Genomic DNA, 27889 nt, shown 5'->3' on the forward strand with positions numbered 1-27889 from the left:
GCCCGTGATAACACAGAGACGGGGACTGCTGCCCATGGGAGAAATTCAGCGGTGAGGGGGGGTCCTACTTCTAACTCATAGATTCCAGGGCTAGAAGGGACCGCTCTGATCATCCAGTCTGACCTCCTGCACAACACAGGCCAGAGACCTGCCCCCAAACAATTCCTAGAGCAGAGCTCTTAGAAGAACAGGCAGCCTTGATTTAAACACGGTTGGTGATGGAGAATCCACAGCCACCTTTGGTAAACTTCTAGCAGAGAAAGGTCTAATCTCAGCCAGTGGCTGGAAGTGGAACCTAGTCAAATTCAGATGGGAAATAAAGCTAAAATGTTTAACAGCGAGAGTAATTAACCACTGGAACAACCAAACCTCTGGGCCCCTGGATCTCTGGGTGTTTTAAGCCTCTGGAGCTTGAATGGAGTGTGGTCACGGCCCCATCGTAGGGTCCCTCAGCACACTCCCTTCTGAGACCGGTAACCCACAGTCCAGCTGCCCAGCCCCCCTGGGCACAGCGCTGACCCTTCGGACAAGACCCTGCTCTCCCAGAACTCCATCCCGAGGTGTGAGCCTTCTGGGCTACAAGGACACCTTCATACAACAGAACTAATGGCTTTCTGAGAACATGGTTCCTCAAACGTTCGGTGATCACGTGAGAAACCATCGTGGAGCTCTGTAACCTCCCCATCCCATCCTTCTCTCTTCCTAACCCTGGCCCCATTTGCTTCACTGTACTGGTCCTACTTGGGCATTTAGCCCCCAGTTCTTCCATGCACGTAGGCCCACTCTTAAACCTCCATCTAGTCAGCAAAGCACTTAGGGATGTGCTTAACGGGAAGCATGTGCTTGGATGAATAGAGAGAGAGTGCTGAATCGGGGCCCTAGGTTTAAAGAGCGTTGTGGTTTTGTTTGTACTGAGGTCAGGTAAATATATATACGGAAGTACCATGAACAGCTGCAGCACTTTATTTGATTAGATCATGGAAAAGGCCACGCGGCCCAATATTCTTGCCATGCTCTGGTTGTCCTATGTTGGGATGTTTTTCCCCCAGGTAACCAAGAACAGGATCCAGTCCTTTTGGGATTATGGGATTGTTATGCTTGACCAAACCAAAGGCCTGGTGCAGGAGAATCTGATTTTTCAAGGGAGGTGCAAGAAGACCATTCTGCAGCAGGTGTCAAACGCAGAAGAGTGCATTGTTCAAAACAACAAACTCCTCACCTTCAAGAAAAAGTAAGCCCCCTCGTGCTGCTCTTTCACGAGTCCCTTCACCTAAAACAGCCGTTCGCAAAAGACCCTTAGGAGAGGCCATGAGCTGGGGTCTCCAGGCCATGAGCCTGCTCCGCTTTCCTCACCCTCTCCTTCGGTTGGGGCGGATTTGCCCTGCCGCCCCAAACACAGCCCGTAAACGGTGGCACCGCTTCCTGCAATGCTGAGCTCTGGGAGGACCCGGCCTCCTGGCGACAGAGGTTGAAAGGGTCTCACTCCTGACGATGGGAAAACCAGCCTTCCCACTGGGGAGAAGTGAGATGTTTGATGCGCCCGTTCTAATACCCGGGCCCCGAATGCTCTTCCGTTGGCTCGTTCCCAGCAGGCCTTCACTTTTCCCATGTGCGTTCTCAGCCTCCTTTTCTGTAGCGCGAGAACAGGGCCCATTGATTTCAGCTGGCTTTTGAAGGGAGGTTGGAGGATAGAAGAAGGCCCATTGCCCTGGTGATGGGCAGCCCACAAAGCCCTGTAGACAGACTCGTCTTCCACTCGGAGCTGCTGCTTAGTAGCAGAGCTGGTCTGAGCGGCTTGTGCTTGTGAATTTGTTCCTGTAAAATCACTGGCAGCACACCCAGAGCCTGGGTCTGTCACTTCCCGTTGTTCTAAATGACAAGAAAATCAGCAGCAATATTTGGTGGACGGGAAGGCAGGAAATTCTCATGTGGGATCTGTGTGTGTGTACAGTTCCGGGCTGGCACCATTAGTGCATTCCTCTCTCGAGACCTTCTAAATCAGCCATGACGACTGAATTCCCAGCCGCTTCTGTTGTATCCCAACACAGACCTATTCTTCCGCGTTACCTGTTTAGCCAGGGTTTCTTTTCACAGCTTGCAGCAGTACTACTCTCTCTCCCTGACCCGCCCCATCCCCAAGACCTGCACTGCACTCACATGGAGAAGCTGGTTGAAAAACAGGGAACAAAATCAGAAAAATGGGTTTGGATTCCCCCCCCCCCCCCCGCCCCCCTTTTTTTTTCTCATCAAAATGTGAAATTCTAAAATTCAGCACACACTGTCCTGCTTGAGAGTTGGAACAATATGGGGAGGGAAAGGGAGAGGGATTTGCACAACTTTAATCAATTTATTGTCCCATGTTTTCTTTTTTCATTGAAATGCAAAATTTCAACAAAGATTTTCTTTGAAATTTTCCAATTCCAAAACCATCTGTCGGCTCTCAGGATGGAACAGTGGAGTCCTTCCATTGGCTGAGAACGAAGCTCCTCCCCCTCTCTGATTGCTCATGGCTGCTGGGCGGGGGGGTTGTTTTCCCGTTTCTCCAGGTCTGACGTCGCATGGGCCCTGGAAAACCCTCCAGCGCGACCTCACGTTGAAGGAGCCGCCCGAGGAACCACCACGGTCACGAACAGTCAGAAAGTTACCACCATGTCGACCAGGAGAGCTTCCCGGATGGACGGAGGCTGTCACAACAATGGGAGCATCTTCTGCACAATTCTTTGACTCCCGTGTGAGTTTCTTCACCTTTCCCTTAGGCTGGTGCTGCTACATAGACCCAGCTGGTAATCCCTTCCTGTGCCCATTCATGGCAAGATGCTTTCAGCGCCGGCTCTTTATTTTAATCCCCCTTCTTGTAGTGCCACTCCTGAAACATGTTACGCACTAATCGACAGGGGCAGGAGGGCATGCCATCAACTTTGCATTTCTTATTTGAGCCATTCGACCAATCATGTAGCAATTGCCAAGCGAATGAGTTGCCTTGGATAAATCAGCCATTTAACTGGTCTGGCCCACAGTCTCTTTAGTGGCCTAGAAACTTGGAATGAATTTAACTTTCCTTCCAGGAACTGGAACGGTTTCAGCCCAGAGGAAGGGCACAGGCGTGGCCTGTTGCAGTGACAAAATGAAAGGAGCATTGCAGTTACATAAAACCGTAGACGGACCCCAAGCCATGGAAATGGCAGGACAAAAAGCCAGACAACAAACACACCACTCAGAGTTCAGTCAGAAGTGGGCAGGATGTGATGATGACTTTTATCTTTTTAAAGAGGGCAAAAATACGTCTTTGGGAATGAGCAAAAGTCATTTTCCTGCATAGAGAAAAGCATGTCAAGAGTGCAGGGTTTTAGAAGCTGATAAACCAGATTACACAGGGCATATTATCTCCAGAAAAGAACTGCTCGTAGCTATTCTGGCCCTCAGTGTAAGGTTTGTGATGCTCAACTGTCCAGACCTCTAAATCCTAGAGTGTTGGAGGCAATGCACTGCAGCTAAAATAGTATTGAATAAAGAGGACCAAATAGTACAAACCGGTTTCACACTGCACCTTTTCAATGCTAGGAGTCCATCTACCCTTGGAAATTTATCCTTTCCTGACAAGTGGCAGGGCTGAAAATGTTTGCGTCTCGTCCTGCTCACAGCACTGGTTCAGGAAGACCACACGCTGATGATCGTTGTCAGGAAAGTGCTTGAGATTTCTCAAGTAATGGGTCCGCACCCTGGCGTAGAGAGAGTCCAAAGTGCTTTTGCAGGGATGAACGGCAAGGATGGTAGTTCAGCTGTGTAGGCATGTGTGAAAGCCACACTGGGCTGTATCGTGTCGTGGCTATAGAATAAGAAATCGGGATCACTCCAAAACATTTTCTGCTGCTGAATCTTGGAGGTAAGTGAGAAATACGCTAAGGGCTCTTCTTTGCCCCTGATCCTGTGTTCAAATGGGGTCTGTCTGCGTGCTACACAGCTCTCCCTTCTGTGCTCTTAAGGCCTAGCATTGTGACTCCAGACACCTCTCTAGTGCTGGCACAGTTAGGCAGTAATGGAAGCTGAAGCTTTTTCTGCCTTCTGCAGGATGAGGGAATTATAGGGCAGTGGGGTGTGTGGCTCTTCGCATTTCAACCCTCCTCACGTTGGGCCACCGCCCCAGCGCATCTGACTGAGTTCAGTGGCTTTATACCAGCTGGAGAGCCAGAGCTTTCTGGTCCTTTTAGGCAAGTTCGACGCCGGATCGTCTCGATCCACCTCACGTTGTTGTTGATGCACATCCTGGCCCAGATCCCTGGCTGGGATAAATTGACATGGCTCCACTGCAGGCCCGTTGACTCCACCACAGTGAACGGCGCAATGCTGATTTACCCCAGCTGAGCATCTGGCCGCAGGTTGGTTGGTTGGTTTGTTTTTTATTAAAGAAAAACAGTTGTTTTACGTGTAAACTTTTGTAATTAAAGGCTGTCTATTACACAAATAAAGTGCTATATTTTAAGTGCTTTTTAAACTGAATTATTTTCCATGCAGGAGGCAGACGCTAGAGTTTACAGGTTGTCACTGGCATTTTCCATACAGTAGAGGATAAGGGCCCAACTTTTCAAAAAACGCCTTGTGGCTGCTCTAACTTACACAGTGCTGCGCTGGGAAACCGTTCTCATTCTGCTGCTCTCGGCTTCTCTCCTTCATGTCCGCCCTCTCCCGCCCTGCTGTTTCCCACGTTCCTTCCCTCCCCCCACAACGGCTCACCTCCCATTACTCCAGTGCTCAAGTCCTAAAAAGATAAGTGCTGGCACGTGTGTGGGGACGCGTCGCTCATCAGTGAAAGTAACAATGTGGGGCAGCTACTCCTGGGAGCAGGGAGCCCTGTGCACCAGCAGCGGCCGGTTCCGCACTGTGCCACTGCACCCCACCGCCCGTGTGAGCCCTGGTTCCCTCTGCCGGGGGCTCACCGCTTTCCGACACCCCTGCAGGCTCCCAGCCGGCGCCGGCTGACCCAGCAACCGCCCTGATCTCGGGCTAAGTCCCCAGCACATCCAGGGAGCAGGCACAGCATCCTCCTTCCCCCGGCCTGGGCAGGGTGAACAGAACCGCTCCAGCAGGCTGCCAAAGTCAGCTCCGGTCGCAGCCAGGGGCCCGGCGAGCACTGGACTTGCGGGGGGGGAGGGGAACAAGGGCTCCGGCACCCCCTGGGCAGGGGGACGAGTATAAACCATCCAGCCTCCCTGTCCCTGGTGTGAGTTTTAGTCCTGGCACTACCCCAGTGCTGCTGGGTCACCGTGGGTCCCCCTCTCTTTGCCCCACCCCCCCCCCCCCCCCCCGCCAGGAAACCAGGGCTCAGACCCCTGCCTTCGTCTCTGAGCGCCCTGGGGCAGGGACTTGCTGTGTGTATTGCAGAGTCCAGCTCAGCAGGGCCTGGCCCTCCAGCTGTTACCGCCCCATAAATCAGTGACCGCGCCCCTCTGCCGCCATGCGGCCGCTGGGGCACTGACCCGACACCACCACCCCTAACCACCTCCCCCCCCCCCCCGTCTTTGTGGCTAAGGGGAGTTGAGCTCTCAGGAACACGTACGCAGGGCCCAGGTTCCTCATTCCACCGGGCATCCCCCCGGGCCAGCTGACCCCGGCCATTCTGCGGGCCAGCGGGTCCCCGGCCAGCCCGGCGCGCAACGCGTCCAGCAGGTCGCGGGTGATAAACGGAGGTGCCTCAGTAGTCGTAGGTTGTCGGCCCGGAATGCAGCGTTAATGGCAACGATCCCACGCTGGGGTCCGGCTCCATGGTGCGTCTGTGACCGGCCAGGTCCGGTGTAAGGCTAGGGGCAGTCAGCACCGCCTGGGCCAGGCAGCAAGCGCACGCTGGGCCCGGGACAGGGTGGCCAGTTAACAGCAGAGCCTCGCACACACAGCTCAGCCGCTGGGCTCGTCCCTGCTGGCAAATAGGGGCTAGAAAAACTGCGGGAGGAAGGCTGGTGTGAAGAGGGGCTCACCCCACAGCGCCCCTGAAAGGGTTAAGGGGGTTAAATGAGCCAGGTAACCACGGGGGCTGCAGCTGGAGGAGCCAGGTGCAGTGAGGCTGAATTAAGGGATGAAGCTCACCTGGCCACAAACAGGCAGGGCTGGTATAAGGCCAGGAAGCCGAGGGTAGAAAAGGGGCTGCAGGGAGGCGAGTAGCAGCGACTCTGTCCCTGAGGCAGGGGAGGAGGGAGCTGGCCTGGAGGGAAGGCCAAACCCTGAGGAAGGTGGAGAAGGCACCTGACAGCGGCAAGGTAGGAACCAGTCTGGGGAAACCGCAGCCCTCGTTTGGCGGGTCTAGGTTCCCCTGCCAGCCACTCCTGAGGGGCTCTGAGTTGGAAGGTGGCTTGAGCCAGCTGGGAGGGTGAGACTTTGGTACACAACCCCTCTTAGCTGCAGAACTTTTACCACGCTGAATTTCCCTCCCCGTGGGTTGCTTTAAGAGTCACCCACGTAAAACTTCCCTTAACTTGGCTAAGCTGCTGCAGCCCAGGAGGAAACGCTTCAGTTATTCTGTGCTTGGTTCTGCAGAACTCCAGCTACTTTGTTCTCAGGTTCACGTCCTTGTTATCCCAGCAATCCCTGTGCAGCGTGAAGGGCGGCTAATTAACCACAGCCCCATCGTTCGATGAAAAACCAGCCCCATTTTCCCACTTAGATTTTCCACAGTAGCATTTACAGCCCTTCAGTCCAAAACTTTGCACTCGTCAGCCCCTGGCCCGAATCTCTGTGGCATTAATGAGCCGCCTCCGCCCACAAAGCTGGGTACGTTTTCTATCACTTTTAATGAGCGAGTGACTGTTCCCAGCACTGGCCAGTGTGTGCAATAAAGGCTACGTGGTATCCTGACAGCGTTTGTGTGGGAGCCCCAGAGACCCAAGTCACTCCCTCATGCCAACGCACAGCATCACATGGCAATCTTCTCTAGCTGTTAAACACGCTTCCTGCAGTTTACAGGGCTGCGGAGTGTCAGCCTTTTCCAAAATCCCCACCCCCTTGGGGAATAGAATGGACCCAGATTTTCCAAAATAGGTGCCTAATGTAAATGTGCCGGCTCCTAAGTCCATGTTACAGTGCCTCAGACTGGGGCTAAAATCCACTGAAACCCATGGGCTGGGAGTCAGGTGCTAAGTGAGTTCCCAAACGAACTCCAGAGGAGCTGCTGGAGGCTCAGAGCGTTTGAAAAACCGGGCCATTCATTTAGCCTGCCTGCGGACACCTTCATAAACAAGCAAAGGGGGCAGAAATCCATGCAGCAGGATTTGTTTTCTGGGCTCCTCCATCTGCTGTGCTGAGGACTGAGTTGTGGTTCTAGCTTTCCCCCTCACCTCCCGGCAGGGAAATCTGTTCCTCCAAGTAGGGTTCGCTCCTGCAAATGCGCTATTCGCTCAGATACACGCTGCTGTACACATGCAATACCCTTGCCAAGGACAGAGCAATACAAGCACCGACTAAGCATCCAGAAAAAGGCTAATCCGAGTCTTCTACTCACTTTATAATATGGTGGGCCAGCAATTTAACAGGCCCCAGGCTACCGGGAGAAATGCTGCCTCGTCCTGCGGCTGGCCAGGAGTCAACGAGCCAGATTCTCCCGCTCTGGCTTGCGTGGGTATTTCCCGTCACTCACTGGCCCAGTATTTTTCATTCCATTTAGTTACAGATTTGTGGGGTTTCAGCCACCATCCCCTTGGTAGCTTCTAAGGCCAAAGGGGATTGCTACGATCACCTGGGCTCCTGTGTAAAACAGGCCGGAGGACCTCAGCCAGAGAGTGCTACAGTGCTGAGAATTATTCAGAGCCAACAGTTACAGTAGATAGTTACAGCAACCCTTCATTTACATGGTGATTTTAACTTATGGGATGTGATCAGAGCAAGGATGGGCATGAGACGGGATGGCAGGGAAACATGAAGAAGTTATGATATATAATACTATTGTTTTTTTTAGCTCCCTGCTCAGCTTCCTCCACACACACACCCCCCCCCCCCCCCACACACACACACTTCAACAGCATAGCTGGAGCCTGCACTTCCAGGGAAGACTGAGGGACTGGCTGGGTTCTACTCTTACGCTTAAAGGATTTCAGCAGAGCAGACAGCAATGCCCCTTTCTGGTTGACGGGGTTAGGTATGATAACAATAAACGGGCAGGCAGGACATCTTGCCCCGTATGTGTTCCATTCTCGCAATTGTCATCTGCTGTCCTCTGTGACAATGGTCTTATTTTCTGCAAATCTGACGCTGGGAGAATGGGACACACAAAAGTTCTAACACGCTTGTTTGGGGCTTTGGTGTAGGAGAAGGAAGTCAGCGATATACAGAAGTAGCAAAGTGCTGAACTTCCAAGAATTCCCTAACATCACGTTTAGCAATGATGGGAAAGTGCAAAAGTTCAGAGAGTCTCATGCATCTCCAGATCAGTAACAATAGGCTCCAGGCAAAACCAGCTGAAATAAACACCAGCTAATGGTCTTGCCCCAGGTCACACAGCAAGTAAGGGTAGGAATGAAGATGAGAAGGTCTGACTCCTCCTCGTTAGAAGCCAGGGGGAGAACTTCCTTTTACTATGGATTACAATACTCTCCGAGAGGCACAGACCTCAAGAGAGGAAGAGGAGCTGATGGGGTGAGAGTCTGGAATCCTCTCGTGTAGGGTGCACAGTCACAAACCGCCAGGGCTGACCCTAGGGCATTCATTTTCCTGCCTGCCTTCTTTCCCAGATTTAATGGGACTATAATTGATCAAGGGCTAAAGAATGTTTGTGGTCAAAACACCCTGCTGCGTGGCCCACCCTCTTCTCTCTCTCCCATCCCCATATCCTCGAAGTATGGGTGTATGTGTGGAGGAAGGAGGAGAGAGTTTGGGGTTGGTTTTATTTTTGAGAAGGACTGATTACAGAGATCTGTCCAAACCCGTATTTAGTGGCAGCCTCCAACGGATGAAATGCCAATGCCTGCAGGAAACTGCAGCGGCTTTGTTCTCACAGAGGGTCCTGTCTTGTCCTGTCCTTTCAGCCGGTCTTCTCCTCCGCAAGATGTGCACAGTATTCCTTTAACTCATCTTCTTCCGCTTCTGCTGGCGCCCTGAGGGTCTGTATGAAGGTAAGGGCAGAGAGAGGGTGGCCAGCTTGTGTTCTTCATCAGCCAGGAGTCCTGACGGCCCCTTCCTTTTGGAGATCTTCAGCCTCATGGCTTTAGCGATCTCAACCATTCTGACAAAAATAAAACCCACTCAGATCAGTGAATACAGGCGTGTCTGCTCCAGTGTCAAATCACAGACACCCCAGAGAACAGGGCAGCCAAAGCCAGCAGTAACTCGGCTCTGTGGCTGAGATCTACTGATGACAAGTGCTGGACAAGATTATTGGTTATTACACCCCACAGCTGCTCAGTTAAGGAACTGCAGCCTGGTTCCCCAGCGCTGTTCCCACACCCCTCCCCCAAGAAACCAAAACCTTTTTAAAATGACTGAACGCGTGGTGTTTCTCCAGGGCTAGCCGTGCCGGGCTGTTTTCAGCAGAATAGTGGGAGTTCTGTGGCACCTTAAGGACTACCAAATGTATCTGGGCATCCGCTTTGGTGGGCAGAACCCCACTTCATCAGCTATTAACAGGAACATCACGAACCTGTTCTCCCGCAGTCTCATGTCCCGCTGCAGCATAGTCAGGTCTGTCTGGAAGTTGTTAATGTGCAAGGCTAACGCTATGACATAGGCTGTAATTTTAGCCTTCATCGAAGCAGAGATTAAATTCTGGATACTGGGGAATAAGAGGGTAGGGGGAAGAGACAAAAAGGTGACACTTCAACAGAGCCAAAGTATAACCTGGCGGGATTGCCGCTGCCTACATCTAAAGACAAGCCCTGGGATGATATTACTCGTAGAACACCACTTTTACCGCAGACCGAAAACTGGCAAAGCAGTGGTTTGGGTTTTTTTTGCTCTGATGGCAGTTCCGAAAACCATTACAAATCATTCAATTTGAATCAAACCAAAGCAGAAATTTTTTGGAATTTGCAGTGAATTGAAAAAATCCATTTCAGGCCATTCCGGGGGTGGAGAAATCACCTCTGGGTCCCCCGCATCCCAGACGAGCGCCCTGCCCACTGTGCTAATGGTTATAGGACCACCATCACCTCCTCCTCCTTCTCCTTTTGGGAATGACCGAAACTGCGTGCGTCAAATCTGTGAATGGTTTTGGGTCGACCAAAACTGCGTTTTTCATCAAAGGACCGAGTGGGCTGTAAAATTTCACCCAGCGCTAGTTACAAGTCAACATAAACCTGATTTAAGAGCTGCTGAGTGCAAAGTTGCACTGATTTACTACCTAAGTTTCCAATCACCCCTTCAGTTTAACTGGTGCAACTGGGTGTGTAGACAGGGGCAGCGTTTTCAGTAATGCCTCCGTGCGTTTCAATAGCACTTGAGCTCTGAAGTACCATGGTCTCTTAAAAATGGGACGTAGGTTCCTACGTCACTCAGATACTTGTGAACGTTTTACCGCAGGCCTTTGTGCTGACAGTGTTAAATAAAACACCAGCCATCAGGCCAGAGTCTCCTCTCACACCAGTGGAGTCCCTCCTGATTTACACTGGCATAAGGCAGCGGAGAATCAGAGCCAGAGTCCCCCCACGAAGTACAGAGGATTGCTCAGCATGGCGACAGAGGTGCGGCTCTGAAAGCTACACCCCTTCCATCTTCTACCCAGAAAAATCTCCGCACCCACATTTACAAGCAATGAGCAGAGAAGATGCCAATAATTCAGGTTTCTTTATGTGGCCGTTGAGATGATTTCTGGAGAACATGGGCGCCGTTATGATCCCTTGACCTGAACTTTCCTGTATCCACTGCTCAGGAACATCAATTTCAAACAAAACAAACCATTCGCTACCTGCCATTGTTGTAGGTCAGGGCTGTGAAGTTTTTCATCAGTTTGCGGTTTATGATGGGTGGACAGTCGGGGCCCATTGGGTCTAGAAGAGAAAGCTTTTTGCAATGAAATGTTAAACACACACACTCTGAACATAACGGGGCTTCATTAACATTAACACTTAAGAACTATTATTATACTGTGCTGGTTTTGTGCTGCTTCTATTACATCTTTAAGGGGACACTTGAAAACACATAAATCAGTATCTTGACAACCTAGGCACAGCACGTAGGGTAACCTTTTCAAACCATGGCGAAGTGATTTGCAATCCAAAAGCCCATTTTCAAAAGTGACTTAGGTGCTTACAAGCCTGAATCCCAATGACTTTCAATCCGATTTAGGCACCTAATGGCTGGTCACTTTTGAAAATGTTACCCCTAGAATGTAGGACAAGCTTCTGTGCCATCGACAGACCATCTTTCTGTTCTTTCTTTGTACAGCACCTAGCACAGTGCAGTCCTGGTCCGTAACTTGGACTCCTAGATTAAATGACATTAAGTATTAATATAATACCTTCCCTATTTGTGTTTCCAGAACCAAGGCAGGTTATTAAAACAGATAGTTTTTCAAAAAATTGAATTTCCTTTTCATCACTTGGGCATTGTCTGCACTGGAAATGCTCCTGCCACTGTGCTGCTATAGCGCCTTCGCGTAGACAGTACCTGCACTAACAGGCTGAGTTCTTCCACTGGCAGAGTTAATCCACCTCTTCAAGAGGCAATAGCTACGTTGACAGAAGAATTCTTCCATCATCACTTGTGCTGGGGGTTAGGTCAGCTTAACTATAACATTAGAGCAACGGTCTCAAGTTGCAGCAGGGCAGGCCTAGGTTGGATATTAGGAAAAACTTTTTCCCTAGGAGGGTGGTGAAGCACTGGAATGGGTTACCTGGGGGGGGTGGAATCTCCATCCTAATCTTCTTGATTGTGGAGAAAACCTTGAAAACATGGAAGTGTAACCCTGAAAACTCAGAAACTGGAAAGAAAAACTGCCAAAAATTATTTTAAAAAGATAAAATCTCTTTTTTTTTTTTTTTTTTTAAAGCCAGTCATTACTTTGAGGGGCCTGGTTCATGATTTTTGAATGGCTGGAGTTGGCAACGCTGTGCTAAATTGATGATTTTGTTGATGCTATTCTGATCCCAATAATAACATAATAATCCCTAGCACTTATACAGCACTTTTCATGAGCAGATAAAGGAGGTCAGTATCATTATCCTCATTTTACAGATGGTGAAACTGAGGCACAGGGAGAGGAACTTAATCCCCCAGCAGGCCAGTGGCAGAGCCAGGATTAGAACCCAAGTCTCCTGAGTCCCAGTCCAGTGCTCCATCCACTGGGCCCCACTGTGTCCCTTCAATTAAAGCATTGCAGAAGTAATTTAGGTTGAATTAGAAAGCATAGACTAGTGGACTGGATCTGAGCAGACATAACAGCTTCCATGATTTCAGTTTGTGGATACAGACACAAACCAAAAATGCAGGACATGTTAAAGGTGGCAATATTCTGATTTTTTTTTTTTTAAACAATCTTTACATTTCCATATTATTATTTATTTGCCTTATGGTATCAGCCTGAAGGCCCGGTCAAGGACCAGGAGGCCTCCATTGTGCTAGGGGCTGTACAAACAGAACCAAAAGTCTGGAGATTTTCTGGAGATTCACCTAGGATTGTCCAGGTCCTTGCTCACAGGAAGAGCAATGCATCTGGTCCCCAAAAGAGTACTGTGAACCCCACTGAGAGAGGCAGGATTAGGGTTAGTGCAAGACCCGGGTAAGAGAGAAAATGCAGCACATTTCTCAGAGTTATTGCCCCAAGGAAGGCAGGAGTTAGTCTCTGGTCTTCACGGTATCCTGCTCTAAGACGGCAAAGTCACTGATGAATTAAAACCACAAGTTTACAATCCTGAATTATTGGGGCTTTTTCAATTTCAAGAAAACTTACTTTTACTGACAAGACTATGCAATTTCTACTTCTAAATGGAAGAGTGTTTGTGACACTCGCTAACGTGTGTTGTTCTGCGTTACGCTCACTGCTGAGGTGTTGACTGCACAACACTACTTGCTTGCAAGCTTTTGTGTTCCCCCGTGTAGACTCATCATCAGGCTTTGTAGGAAACAAAAGAGTTCATTTTTCATCAGTGTTCTTAGACTCAGATTTTCAAAGCATGCCAAGGGGCTTTAGACACCTACCTTCCATTGGATGTGTGCCTAAATGCCCTAGACCGCTTTCAAAATCTCAGCCTTGCCCCAAAAGAGAACACGGGGCTCAAACTGCTACAGATGTCTGTTAGCTCTCATCTGTCACCTTGGTGGAATTTTATTTTTTTCTGGATTTCAGACTCCATTAGTTACAAAACAAACTCCAATCCGAGGCTGGAAGGTAAATAGGGCAGAAAGATGCTCCTGCTATTAACTTACATTTCTTCTTAATCACTTTCTGGAAACTGAACTTGATGAGGGCATTCAGAAACCACAGACACCGCGCCTTATGGTCCCGGCTCTCCTCACTTAGAGGCATGGACTTCAGTTCTTCTAGAACAAAGGAGCAATGGCTAAAAGAAAGAGAAGGAAGAGCCCTTAGAGCAAAGAGCAAATAAGCATAAACTTAGGAAGGGGGTTATGGTACAGCACGCTAGGCCAGTGGATGCCCAAGTATAAGGAATACACCTCTAAGACCAGAACGGGGCCTTCTCCCACCATGCTCAGAATTATTGTTTGCTTCCTGTTCACTTTAATCATAGAATCCTAGAAGATGAGGGTTGGAAGGGACCTCCAGGAGGTCATCGACTCCAACCCCCTGCTCAAAGCAGGACCAACCCCAACTAAATCATAATAACCCTGCTTGTCTTCAAAACCCTTGGATTTTCCACCCCAGCCCTCTTCTCTGGCCCCCAGCATTTTCCATGTTTACCTATCCAACCTCATCTCTTCCTATTTTCTAGCCTGTTCCTTACACGTCTCGTATTACCCATCCCCCCCAACAGTAGCCCTGCTGGCTGCACCTACACAAGCAGGCGGAGACTCTGCCTTTGGCTTCTGGCTGTTTCCTAGGACCCCCAGCTCTTGCTGTTAGAAAGCTGCATGCACACAGATGCACTCCCCAAATTACAGGCATCCCTCAGCCTGCTGACTGGATTTTGGCTCGTCTCACTGAGAGCAGAGTTCACCGCTCAGTTCAGGTTACATACCGCCTTGGGATAAAGGGAACAAAACAAAGAAAGGCCCTTGTCTTCTCCAGTGTATGAATCACAACTTTGAAGTCAGTATTAAGAGATTTATTACGTCCTAGAACATGTTACTTTAAGAAAGAAATGAACCTTTTTGGAACACAAATAAAGCTACCCACCACAGAGGAAAATTGTCCTAAGAACTTAAGACCGGCCATACAGGGTCAGACAAATGGTCCATCTAGCCCAGTGTCCTGTTGTCCTTCAGTAGCCAGTGCCAGATGCTTCAGAAGGAGTGAACAGAGCAGGGCAATTTATCGAGTGATCCATCCTCTGTCTTTCAGACCTGCTTCTGGCAGTCAGAGGTTTAGGGACACCCAGAGCATGGCGTTGTGTCCCTGACTATCTTGGCTAACAGACACTGATGGACCTAGCCTCCATGAACCGATCTAATTCTTCCATCTGGTCATCTGGTTCCAGGTTTTCAAAACAGCACCGAACTTATGCATCTGCTGGTTCCTGGGGCTAGTGATTCCATCGAACGAAACAACTGGAACAAACCGAAATCTGTCTGGACTCACCACTAGTGATATACAGCTTCCTACACGTGTCACCTGGATTCCACAGATGTTTTCCTTCATGCTGGAAGCTACTCATTGTTTCAACTCCTATTTTATGACAAAGGAACTGACCGCTACATTTGCCCCATCAACAAGCCTAGAGTGTCCTTACCTTTTCTCGTCTGCCTTCTTAAGGATCTCCTCCGGAGTCATGTTAACAAGAGCTGCCGCTGGAGTCTGCAGTGCTTCGTATTCGGCAGGGGAGAGGACTGGAGGGGTTTTAAGAAATAATAAAGAACACGTTGCTCTTTCAGCTGAGGATCTAGAGGCCCTGAATGACCATTAAGTTTCAAAACACCCCGGCTTAGTAGGCAAGTCAGGTAGATTTACATCACCCGAAGGAACCTCTTCCTCCATTGCACTGCTGCTCACAGCAACAATAAACAACATTCTAGGGCCGCGCAGAACAGTATATCTAACGCACACTGCGCGGGGAGATGTACCGTAAACAGGCACAACCAATCGCAGGCACTGGAAGCCGGCCAGGATTAACGTCCCTTTAGGCTTTGATTTCATGATGAAGGATCTCTCTCGATCCTTGGCTCAACAGTCCAAATTCAAGCCTTTGCTCCCTCCATAACACCCACGTTTGATATCTACTTAATCTTCACACAGGGGAAGGCACAAAATCATCTCCTCTGGGAGAAGCCGCCCAAAAGGCAAGACGAGTAACTTGTCAGTCCAAAGCCCTGACGTACTATCTCAAATCCTCTGTCCTTCCCTTTTTGTTCCCGGACAGAAATTACTCCTCTTAGCTGACGAACAACTCCTCCGAGTCTGAACCTTTCCTTTAACTTCAGTGTTTTCAGCTGGGTAAAGCAGGGCCCTGCCCCGTAAAGGATACGGTCATCAAACCTGTAGACATTCTCTGGTTTGTCAGCATCTTCATGGCAGGGAGGTAGGAAGATGGAGACATCCGGCAAGTCATCCTGAGCTGCATCATTGACTAAAGCTTTCAAAGCAAGCGGGAGATGAGAGAGCACTTGAGCCAATACTAACGTGAATGGAACCACAAACTGATCGCTCCGGTTTAGTGTCAGTCTATTCCAAGGGAATTCTTGGTTTTAAAAAAAAAAAAAAAAAAGAGAACTCTCCAAGTAAGAACTTAAAGCTCTAAATGTCATATCGTGTATGGAGGGAATAACAGAAGCTTTCTGAAATGAACAACATCAAACTCACAACAATGATTCTGCAAATTTCTACCATTTTCCTCCCTCCTGGTAGAGTTATCTACACTACACAGAGTGTTCTTGTGTGGGCAGAACATATCAATGCATTCTCCGATTGGGAGCTCTTTGGGAGCTCAGAAGTGGAGGGCTGGAAGGGACCTCCAGGGGTCAACCTACTCCATCCCCCCGTCACTGAGGCAGGATTAAGTATACCAGACCATCCATGACAGGTGTCTGTGTAACCTGGTCTTAAACCTTCAGTGTAAGAGGGATGGGGACTGTCTTTTTCTTGTCCGTTTGGGACTCCACTGTGCTACGGGCTGTGCAGTCTCTGATTAAGGCCTCTCCATGCAATAGTGAAATAATTGTAATATAAATAAAGGGCTAAAGGCACCATTGTGGTTCCCCACAGTTTTACACCACTGGCATCACGTCATCGCTGATAACTGTGGAGATTTGCAAATCCTCATTTGGAGTCTGACTGGACATGGTGACACAATCCTGTGGAATGGGAGCAAGAACAGCCTTCATTTCTGCTGCTTGTCTGATCTGAAGCCCACACCCACAGGACTGACAGGAGAACTTAGCTTGTAGGGCTGAAAGCTTTGGAGTCAGCCGGTCCTTTGTAGTACTTTAAACGATAAAGGGTGACAAGTTGTAGGGGCTAACGTTCTGTGAGAACAGCTCACACCCTGGATGGGGAGGATAACTTTCCAGGACCCTCTGCTACCAGATGGCTGAGACGGGCAAGGAAAAGAATTGATGATTCGCCAATTTATAATAAGCATGATCAGAAGGAGAAGATTTGGTTTCGGTGTACGTGTAGCAGAGAGATCTGCATGGCCCAACGATCATTTGTTAATTCGTGCCTGCTCAAATTTCTCCAGTGCCACTGCCATACAGTTCAACACACGGCTTCATTTAAAACGTCAGGCAAATTTCTCCCGGTTCTTGAGTTCAGTGAATCCTCTGAATATATTAGAAGAGGGAACAGACCCAATGAATGAGCAAGTCTCCAAAAACCTGCTCTTCTTCCACATCCCTCTGGTTACTTACCAGCTACACCTTTTGCCTCTATGATGTTTTCTGCCGCCTTCATCACAGCCACATTTAAAGTCTCACTGCCAACTTGGTTCATCCTTCGAGAGTTCAGGGCTCGCTTCTGCTTGTTGGTACCGAAGGCTTCGATACAGGAATCCACCTGCACAAGAAATCAGTCTATGTTGCTGCATCTAGATACAGAGGGATGCTCTTTGGACGGCATTGGAGCTCCCAGCCCTGGCCCCCAACTCCCATAGGGGTGACCCTGCCTGCTGTTCTCATCCCACCCTCCCCCCAGCCCCATTTTGTCATAATTATTTTTAGTAAAAGTCAGAGAGGTCACGACTTCCGTGAAGGTTTGTTCATTGCCCATGACCCCTCCCTGTTCCTAAAAATAACTGTGACAAAATCTTTAATCTTAACCATGACCTAATGCCCATATGTAAGTGGGCAATCAGCTAATGAAACACTAGCCAAGATACTGTAAATCTAATAGAACCCCTGTTTATGTAACTAAATACAGAGCGTTGGGTGAGCAAGAGCTCCTTTTAAAAAAACTCTAAAATTCACTTTGGCTTAGAGTGCACAGAAGGGCTTTCAGGTAATAGCTACAAAGTGTAGGGTCTAAAAATAAGTAGAGTTTGTAACATTTGGAAAAAAAAGTATTTTCCCATCTCCTATATAGTGATTAAGGCACTGATTCTGCAATGACTTATGCGCATGCTTAACTTTACACATTGTAAGAAGTCATTGTCTTCCATGAGACAATGGACCCACCCTGCATAAAATTAAGCACCTGTATGAGTCATTGCTGAACTGCAGTCTGTCTACGTTTAAGGGTTAAAATCATGGAATCATAGATATGTAGGGCTGGAAGGGACCTCAATAAATCATCAAGTCCAGCCCGCAAACACTGAGACAGGACCAAGTAAACCTAGACCACCATTGACACGTGTCATAGAATCATAGAAGATAACAGACCCCTAACCTATGACTGAGTTATTGAAGTCCTCAAATCATGGTTTAAAGACTTCAAGGTACAGAGAATCCATCAGCAAGTGACCCATGCCTCACACTACAGAGGACGGCGAAAAACCCCCAGGGCCTCTGCCAGTCTGCCCCGAGGGAAAATTCCTTCCCCACTCCAAATATGGCGATGCACTGATCTTTACTGAATTTCATATTTTGAATTCTGACCAATTCTCCAATTGTTTAATGTTTAGCAAGTTCAGAGAAGCAGCACCAATGCTACAATGATAAAAATACTGCAGTTACGTCACTGAAAACCTATTGCTCAGCTTCAATACATGCTAAAAATGTTAAACTACGCCCATTAACGACAAATCATTTCTAGGCTAGTAGGTGATTCTGTTAAAAAACGAAGCTTTTACCTTCTCTCTGTAGGATTTATTCTGATAATCTGATGGGTCATCATCTATTAAATCACCTACCAAAAGAACAAAAATGAGCACACTTAGGTACGACTGTCAGCGCCGTCCGTAATACGTATGTCTTCATTCACACTGTGCCAGAACCTGGTATCCAAGTTCTCACACCTGATATTTGAGAATTTTTAAAAGGATAACACTGAAATACTAGGCAGAATTTAAGAGAGAGACTGAATATTCATGTTCCTACACAGAGCATTAATACATCGGTTTGACAAGTCGCAAAGGTGTGTCCTGGATTATACTAATATTAGGATCACCTAGTGCACCAAGGAAACAAATCATTGAGGATACCAAATATTTTCCTCTTGTCTCGTGATGATAAATGCAGCCCTGCTGAAGAACTCTGCTGTCCAGGGATTATTTTATTTCCCAGAAAGTGTCAATTCAATCTCCAGGCCTGTTTAATTCTAGTCTTCTCCTAAGCAGAAGACAGCAAAGATGGGCTTTTTGGACAAAGATGATCACTCCAAAACATGACCTGAAACCACTGGTTGGTGTTAAAGTCAATGTTTTCCACCTTCCATCTTGATTTACTCTAACTACTCTCCACCCCCTTCCTAAATATCATCTCTTAGCTACAACTCTCCCTTTTACTGGCTTCCACATTGCACGCTATCTCCTTAAAGCACAGGAAAAAAGCATATCATGAGGACATTGTACAAACGGCTTGTGCTCTTTCCTTTCCGTAACGCCCCTCGGGACCAACGAAAATATCCATGACACTGGATTGATAGAAACAGGAATACTCTCATGGCCTGAAGCCAAACTATAGGCAGCAGACTGAGTGAAACGCACACGGAGTACAGATGTACTGTAATATTGGTGGCATGGTACCTGACAACAGTGGCTGCATGTTGAATAATTCAGCATTGTAGACTTCCATTTGTCCAGAGTCCTTGTCTAAAACACCGACAAAGTACCTACGGAGAGCGCAGCGAGGGGTGGTTAACCAGAGATGATCATAAGTGACACACGTTAGGGAGATGATATGGCTTGGTGCTCTTCATGTCCCTCCTCCTCCTCCTTCCCTGCCCAGCAGTGACCGATTTTTTTCCAATCACAACAGTTAGAATTTCACAATAAAGCGAGTTCCATAGAAGTCACATAGGAGACCTGATTTTTAATCCTGGAGCCTCAAATGAAGGCATCTAAATTAGCCCCAAAGCACATAAAACGAGTGTTCAGGCACCTAAGTGCTATTCTTGATTGTCTTTCTTGTTTCTAGTTGCAGGAATCCTAACAGCTCCTCTAAACTTGATCTCATTAGGTGCAGAGTCTGGCTTCAGAAGGTCACGACTGAAGTTTTTCCAGAGCCGCCTGGGGCTCAGGATAAGTTCTATCTGGAATGCCTCGGATATGGATATTTCAGACCCTGATGTGGTTCTCAAGCAAATAAGTGTTTGCTGGAAGCAACTGGCCAAGATTGGACCGCTCTTTTGCAGTGTCTGTTGATTCTTTTTAAAACTCAGATTCTATGTGTCCATTCTCTGCTTAGTAATGGCCCCTAGAACATAAGGTTGGGGCTACACTTGAAACGTATACCAGCGTAGCTATGTTGGTCAGGGGTGTGAAAAATCACACACCCGGCCAACACAGCTATGACGACCAAACCCCTTGTGTAGATGCAGCTATGCCGACAGAAGATGCCGAAAGCTATGCCTTTCCATCCCGCCACCTTCAAGAATTGGCCTCTCATTAGCCAGGCACGTGGCTAGGGCTCTACAGCAGCTGTTGCAAGAACTGATTACATCATTAAAACAGTCTCTTAATCATCCCAGTGATAAGAGTGTTCAGAGATGGTATAAAATTGCACATCATTGAGATTTGTCGCCTAGATGTTGATTAGACTAATTGGTTCTCAATTTAATTCTCCAGACACAAGCATAAAACCACCCCAGAGTCTTGTTGCAATGACAGTGTTGTCAATTAAGTTCTGTCAAAATTAAAGTCACAGCTCTCCTCATTTCATTTGAGAGAGAGGAGAACATGACCAGCATGTAATCAATCTCTTTCACAATTTTAGTCCAGCATTTCCAGCTGCAGTCACCCTTGGACTTCTTAACAAAATGGTTAGTAGCAGAAAGGTACTTTCTTTTAATCAAATCCTTTAGTCCCTGAGCAGATGAGGAGATTAAAGTTTAGAAGCACCGTCCCCTCGCCACATTCTTCATGATCCAAAACAAACAGTGAACTAATTTGTTCCTCTCCCCCCCCCCCCCCCAGCCCCGCACATCCCCCATTTATATTTTAATTGTTACGAGGCACAGACTCAGCAAAAGTATGTCACTGCAATTCTGTTACCAGGACAGATGTGAATAGGACTCCGACTAGACAGACATTTCTGAAAATCTCCTTTTTCATCCCCTGCTCGTATGTATTAAATATAAGAGAAACATCAAGTCAAATTTGACCCCACAATGTAATATTAAAACAAACTGGTCTCTAAACCTAAGAGTGAAACTAGCTGCAAAGTTTGAGTTGTGAACACCACAGGCAAAGTTTTAGCTGCATTTGCCTTAGAATCAGTTTAGTTAGAGGAACAGAAATCCAATTCTAGGTCTTCTCCACATTCCACTTCTAAGGTAGGATTTTCATAGCTGCCTTAGGTATCTGGACATCCGATTACTAAGTGATTTCAAAAGGATTCCTCATAGAGAAGTATATGAGTAGGTTTTTGCAGGATCGGGGCCTTATATGATTTGATTACTCAGTTCCAACAGAAAAACCATGTTGTACTGTCATGTTGTACTATTTCCTTAAATCATGTAAAAGCTTGTTTTCTTCTTTTTCTCTTGCTATTTATATACACAACAAAACCTAAATTTAGGCTCAAGTTTGACCTGAGCATCTCTCTTAGGGACACTCCTCTGTTCTGGCTTACTAGGTCAAGAGAGGCTTGATAAATAACATTATTAATACTAACTAACATTTGCCTGGACTCTCCAAGGGTCTGTTATCTTTTTCCTATCCTTCCCAATGAAAATACTGCACCATCACTTCACATCTATTTCCTTCGATGGTGTATGAAACAGTTCAATAGATTATCAAGACAGATACACCAGGCTGCAGTCCTGCAACTGCACAGGGATAATGCAAGACCAAGGAATCCTCTGCACGGCTCATGTGTAGATTCTGCCAGATCTGAGGGGTGGATTATTACATTGGATTTTGCTACATCAGGGTGTCTCCTCAATGATTTTACTCATCTTTTTTTTACCCAAATCTGATGTACGCCTACACTGCCCGGCCAGAATCTTCAGAAGCACTCAGCACCTGTCACTGAGAGCAATGGCAGCTGCTGAACTCTTGAAAATTTGCTCTCTTTATTTCAGAGCCTCAGCAGAAGCAGACTTCTCCTGAAAACCTGCCCCCGTATTAATAAACAGCACATCTGAAAAGGCTAAGAGAAGAATCCAGTAAACAAAACTGCTTTCCTTCCCCGTATGTACCTCATACCTGCAGAGGGAGTTACATTTCAGGACTCCTGAGCCGAAGTTCCTTCCCACGTAAGAAAGCCTGTCTGTCTCTGAAGTCTAAGATACAAAGAAAAATAACTTTAGTGGTGGGCTACTTTTGACAAAAATTCTCCACGTGCACTGAACTTTCTAACCTAGCTAGTAAGTCCTTTTTTCCTGGGTATCAGAGACCAGTTCTCTGAATAAAAGACATTTTTAACTTGTCTACTTTTAGAGACACTTTCTCATCAATTTTATTAAAAAAAACCCAAGATTTCTCAAAGAAAGTCTTAAAATAAACATTTCTTATGGCTGAAAGAGCCCAACGTGGTAAATAATGCTACCTCCACATTCACCTAAAAGGCAGGTAAGAATATGTTACATGGAAATTATTGTCTTCATAGTTCTAACGGTATTTTTGGTTAACTTCAGAACATTCTTAGCACCGTCATGAACTTCGGAGTCTCATTAATTTAAAAACACAGCTAAGATGTCTTGTCCACAAGAGAAACCTAAAAGTGATGGTTTGTAATAGAAATGCTGTAAATAGTTCAGGCTAAATATGTAAAAGAAATTAACCATTTTTGCTATTAAATTAAATTTAAATTTATAAAATTATTTTAGATGCTTTAGTTAAAGTTACATACAGCCTGTCATTATAACGGTTGCTCAAAACTTCCTGAAAACTACTTCTCCCTCAGGACTGAGAATTGCTGTGTTTTGTCTCAGCCCCAATGTTATTCCTGTGGGAGTGGTAAATGAGTAAAATTAATTCAGCAATTTTTGTTTTAAATTTAATTTTATACACAAGCACACACGAACAGTATATGCACACACCCATAAAGACTTTGTCATGTTTATGTGCCCATGAACTCAAAAATGGCTGAACTTGAAAACCTCATTGTGTCATCAGTTTAGGTCCCCAATCCTGAAAGCTGAATGCGATTCAGCCACTCTAAACAGCTTGCAGGATTAGGGACTACATTTAAAAATGATTTAAATAAAGAACGTTTGAACTTCTGTGGTACAACATTTCTACCTAGCTTTTGGTTGTACATAGTACTACTGAATAGTATACACAACTGTGTAACTCCAAAATAACTCAGATAAGGTTTTTCTTTTTCTGGGCTTTAGCTTGTTTCTCTTTCCACTATAGCAGATGCAAGCAAGATTTTCACACAAGAGAATTCAATCATAACAAAAATGACGGCAATGCAATGTTAAGGTTAGAAATGTAAACATGAAAGAAATCAGAAAATGCAACATGGTTTTTTGTAGTCATCTTAGCCTGCCTACTCTGCAAATAATAGCTTTACTTTTTTATTAGTTATGCTGTTAAACATATAGCCTAATACATACAGTATGTGCAATGTGGGAAAGTCAATATTACTTTTAGAATCAATGACTTTGTGCGCTTAATTTGGCAATTTTAACTATATTACCGCAATGGTATTTTGCATTTAACATATGGGTCAGAGTAATTCAAACTTGAAGCGTACTGCATTATTGAACCCCATAACCCAAACTGTTGTTATCCATTTATATAATTGGTATTAACACACTTGAAATACATTGTTTGGTAAGTTATATGGTGTTAGGCTCTGTTTTTAAAAGTGAAGCTAAACTCCACAGCAAGTACATGATGTAAATAAGGAAGTGTGTTGTGCTTATAAAATAAACAGCAGGATTTTATTCAGGAGGACAAGTCAATACGCCATGTTTATTGTGAATACAGAGATTTTAAAAAGCAATTTCCTGCACACTTTTACACACATACACGGTTCTACAAAGATGAAGTATAGTTACTAGCCTTAGTTGCTCATGTTAGTCCACTAGCCAGGTGGCTAAGACATGAGGGAGGGAGCAGGGGTCTGCCGGTGTGCACTGATGCTCCTGGAAGATGATAGTAGAACCAAACCCAAAGTCCTTATTTTTTTTGTTTTTTTAATAGGGGTAAGCTTTTATGCCATTTTATAGGTTTTGCTTTGTCATACTGCACTTGCATCCTGGTGTGATTATTAATCATCCATGTTTTGCAAGCATGAACATTGTTATTTTTTATAGTTTATTTTGTTTTTTGAGGTGGATTTTGGGGTCATTAGGGTGGGCAGCTTTTGACGGTCTGCGTTGTAAAAGTTGTTATTTTTACTTTTTTGAACGTTTGAGGCTGGTGCCTTTTTTGTTACTTTTTGGTTTCATATATATAAATATATATATATATGAGAGAAAGAGAACTTATTTTAATATTTTATTTAAAACTTGTAACTGGAAGACAAGTGTTTTTTTAGAAACAATAACTTTTTTGTATTTAAAACATTTACTATTATAAAATATTTTTATTTAATATCGAATTTTTTTGTTTTAGAACATTTGCTGATGTTACATTAAGCAGTGATATTAAAACATGCGTACTTCAATAACAGCAGCAGTTTCACAGAATGATCTTTGGTAACTTTACAAACAGGATAATTAATGTTCAGATATTAGTTTTGGACAAACAGATGGTGGTTTTAAACAAACTTATTAAGAGTGAACAGATCACCCTACATACCCAAAATGCAAAGCCTCACAGAAACTGCTGTGGTGGTTTGTCACGTACCAAAAGAATAAGGATATTTCACATAGAATCAATATAACAGAATCAAGCTTTTGGCCTACAAGTGTTATTTACTCCTTCTCATAACACAAGAATTAGGGATCAACAGATTAATTTAAATAGGCAGCAGGTTTAAAACGAACAAAAGGAAGTATTTCTTCACACAACGCACAGTCAACCTGTGGAACTCCTTGCCAGAGGATGTTGTGAAGGCCAAGACAATAATGTGGTTAAAAAAATAAACTAGATAAGTTCATGGAGCATAGGTCCATCAATGGCTATTAGCCAGGATAGGCAGGAATTGCTGTTTGCTAGAAGCTGGGACTGGCCAACGGGATGGATCACTTGATGATTGCCTGTTCTGTTCATTCCCTCCGAAGCACCTGGCATTGGCCACTGTCGGAAGACAGGATACTGGGCTAAATGGACCATTGGTCTGACCCAGTATGGCCGTTCTTATGTTCTTATGATGTGAAGACTGGCAAAAGCATGGAATTCTATCCCATTTGTGTGTCTGATGAACTGTTTTAACAAAACAAAATTGTGCTTTTCACACCTGTCAACACTCTAATACTCCGTACTGCTTCTTAAGGTTACACTGACATCTTGTGGTTTTGTAGACTAAAGCCTCCAGAATACACTCTTTTTAGAGAATTGAGATGCCTCAGGTATCAGTGTACATACTATTTCTCATATTAACATAACACACAACACCCATGGCTAACTCAAAGCTACAGGCAAAAGCTTCCCCCCACACCCTTTCCCCACATTGTTCCAAGCAGCTGTTTGTTCTATTTAAACTTCTGCTGCTATTTTCCCTCAATCCAATCCGACTTCTGCTGCTAAGAACAGCTTGTCAGCCATGCAAGATGAAATATGGGTCAGGACACATCCAGAATCTCATAAAATACTACAAAGTTTGTTTCTAATTCACATGGAGGGTTTATTGAAATCCAGCCATTTTTTTAAAAAAAGTTAGTTAAAAACAATGTCAGTTACTATACCTGCTTAAATCCTCCTCCTAATTTATGGTGTTTTACAATCTAAAGCTAAATTTTACAAGCTACATTTTCTTAAAGTTTTTCTCTCCATTGCGGGTGTGTGTGTGTGGGCAGGAGGAACCCCACAAAACAACAGCCCAACTAAAGCCCTGCTCCTACCATCAGTTCCATGATAGCAAACCCACAGACACCCCTACTGGAGACAGACAATGGGGCTTCATGCAGATCCCATTTCAGGACTAGGGCCTATCTCATCATACAAGAGAAAATGTGAATACAGTGAAAATGGCAGTACACAAAGGGGTTGTCAAATGCTCAAAGAAAATCAAAACCTGATACAAACAGAGATTTTCCCCCACCCCAGGATCATAGTAATTCACAGATTGGATCAGACCCAAAGTTCATCTAGTCCAATATCTGTCTCCAAATGTGGGCACTGCCAAATACTTCAGAGGAAGGTGCAGGAATCCCAAAATAGCAGATGTGGGATAATCTGCCCCCACATTAGATCTCATCTTGATCTCGAATAGCTTAAAAGATGTAACAACCTCCCAAAATGTGTTATTCAGTATAACTCTAGATATTTTATATCCATACAATCTCTTTCATTTCTTATGGTCTTACATATTATACTTGTAACAGTAGCAGGTTACAAAAATAACAAAAGTGAGATTTTTGATTTCACAGTGTCCCTTTAAATATTTTCAGTACTTCTTAGCAAACATATCCTGGTTTACAAACACAAAAATCTGGTAATAAACAGGGATCTGATATTTCAATGCAGAACTCTTGTACAACGATAAACAAACTTACCAAGATTCTTTGGTGCTTTTTTCTGGGATTAGTAGCATCTTGGTTTTTGTACAAAGTAAAATCCATGTTTTCAGAATTCTGCAGTTTCCCATTTGAGAATTGTACTGTAATAAATTTGTCAGAAGAAAAACCTTTATCTGTACTGCTTCAAATGCAACAGTATGTTTAAAACAAAAATGTTTATAACAATGCCAAGAAAAGGGTTATCCTCATTCATCATAATTTTGTGCAGCCTGAGTTATGTCAAATTAAATGTCAGAATAAACATGATTTTATTCCAGAATAATTACTCCACTTTGGAAGCCCACTAATTATTCTGGAATAAACATGATTTTATTCCAGAATAATTACTCCACTTTGGAAGCCCACTAATTATTCTGGAATAAAGTGAATTTTCTAATGGAACAGTACCTAGATAAGAAGTTATATTGGAATATCTATTGTAGAACAGTTTTTTCTGCAGTGGTTATTGTAGTCAATTTTCCCACATAGACAGGCCCTCATTATTTAAGGGTGTAGACCAAGCAGATGGTCCCTTACATCCTAAACCCTAGATGTCAGTAATTTGCCCTATGAACAAGATGCCATAGAATCTCACTGGCAAAGTTAGATCAAGGCTTGACACTAAAGAAGGATGTCATCAGACATGATTTGAAAGATTCTACTATTTGCCCCAACTGAAATAAGGGGCCCACCGTGCTAGGTGCTGTACAAACACCTAGTCAGAAACAGACCCTGACTGGAAGCGTGTACAATTTCTCCATCACTGACAATTTTGAAATCAAGATGGGATGCTTGTCAAAGAGATCTGCTCAAGGAATTATTTGGGGGCAGGTCTCTGTCCTGTGTTATACAGGTCAGACTAGCTGATCATCATGGTGCCTTCCTGGCCCTGGAATCTATGAATTTAAACCGTGTTTTGGATGCAGACAGAGCCCAGAATTGAACCTCAGCACTCAGAGACCACTGGTGACTATCCCAGCCATCTCTGTTTATGGAGCTATGTTCAGGGCAGAGTTAAAAGGGGCCAGACACGCTCACGTGCATTCCGGGGGCAGGGCTGGAACGCAGCCCAGGGACGGAGCCGGAAAAACACGCGCTGTGATCACAAGGCTGATGGCCAAATCCCAGCACCCGAGCAGCTCCGAGACACGCAGAAAACCTGCCTTCCGGTTCCACTTCGCTTTCCCGGACTACCATCTGGGCTGGGCTATTCGGAGCCGGTTTTCAATAGCCACAATCCCGGCTCTTGGTGCCGACAGGCCCGCGGCTGAGTCTCCTGCCGGGGTGCAGGAACCGGGCCCTGGGGCGCACCGGGCCAGGGCCGGCCGGTCCCTCCCGCATGGCAGACATCAGCGGCCCCAGCCACTCCAGGGCCGCCCCTGCAGAGCGGCGGGCGGGCGGACACGTGCACACGCCGCTGGGACCCCCAGCCCGGCCCCCGCGCGGTGCCCGTCCCGCGGGGCGAAGGAGGGGGCGGCCCGCGCCCCAGCCTCACCGAGCAGGGCGCTCTGCTCCTCCTGCGGCTCCCCCCGGTAGCACCAGCTGGCGGCGGCCATGGCGCGGCGGTCCCCGCGTGTCCGCGATCACCCGGGGGAGCCTCCCTGCCGCCGCCGGCCTTCTGCTGCGGCGAGTCGGCCCCGGCCCCGGCCCAGC

At 46.1% G+C, this 27889-nt stretch overlaps 2 protein-coding genes across 3 annotated transcripts in view; one reads left to right on the plus strand and one right to left on the minus strand.

Moving 5' to 3' along the window:
- The window catches only part of FBXO10 (F-box protein 10), a 38106-nt gene extending 33626 nt beyond the window's left edge, over positions 1-4480 (plus strand). Inside the window, exons 9-11 of one of the 2 annotated variants that reach the window (XM_067553350.1) lie at positions 1050-1231; positions 2547-2731; positions 3066-4480. In XM_067553350.1, the coding sequence (XP_067409451.1) occupies positions 1050-1231; positions 2547-2724 (360 nt within the window). In that variant the 3' untranslated portion in view covers positions 2725-2731; positions 3066-4480. Of the gene's footprint in view, positions 1-1049; positions 1232-2546 lie in introns of both variants that reach the window. The other variant, XM_067553349.1, reaches the window with a different exon arrangement.
- A 3516-nt stretch (positions 4481-7996) lies between these two features.
- On the minus strand, positions 7997-27862 carry POLR1E (RNA polymerase I subunit E). Its single transcript, XM_067553354.1, has 12 exons — positions 27732-27862; positions 26234-26337; positions 21825-21901; positions 19203-19288; positions 18309-18364; positions 16933-17077; positions 15552-15659; positions 14820-14916; positions 13339-13472; positions 10880-10961; positions 9617-9748; positions 7997-9202 (listed from the first exon to the last, which is right to left on the minus strand). The coding sequence occupies exons 1-12, from the start codon at positions 27790-27792 to the stop codon at positions 9043-9045; spliced, it is 1242 nt and encodes a 413-aa protein (XP_067409455.1). The 5' UTR covers positions 27793-27862; the 3' UTR covers positions 7997-9042.
- Positions 27863-27889: the final 27 nt, after the last annotated feature.

The sequence above is a fragment of the Emydura macquarii genome, unplaced genomic scaffold (assembly GCF_026122565.2).
Source record: "Emydura macquarii macquarii isolate MOO-44397 ecotype Brisbane River unplaced genomic scaffold, CSIRO-AGI_Emac_v2 contig_1451, whole genome shotgun sequence".
In the NCBI taxonomy this organism is placed as follows: Eukaryota; Metazoa; Chordata; order Testudines; family Chelidae; genus Emydura; species Emydura macquarii.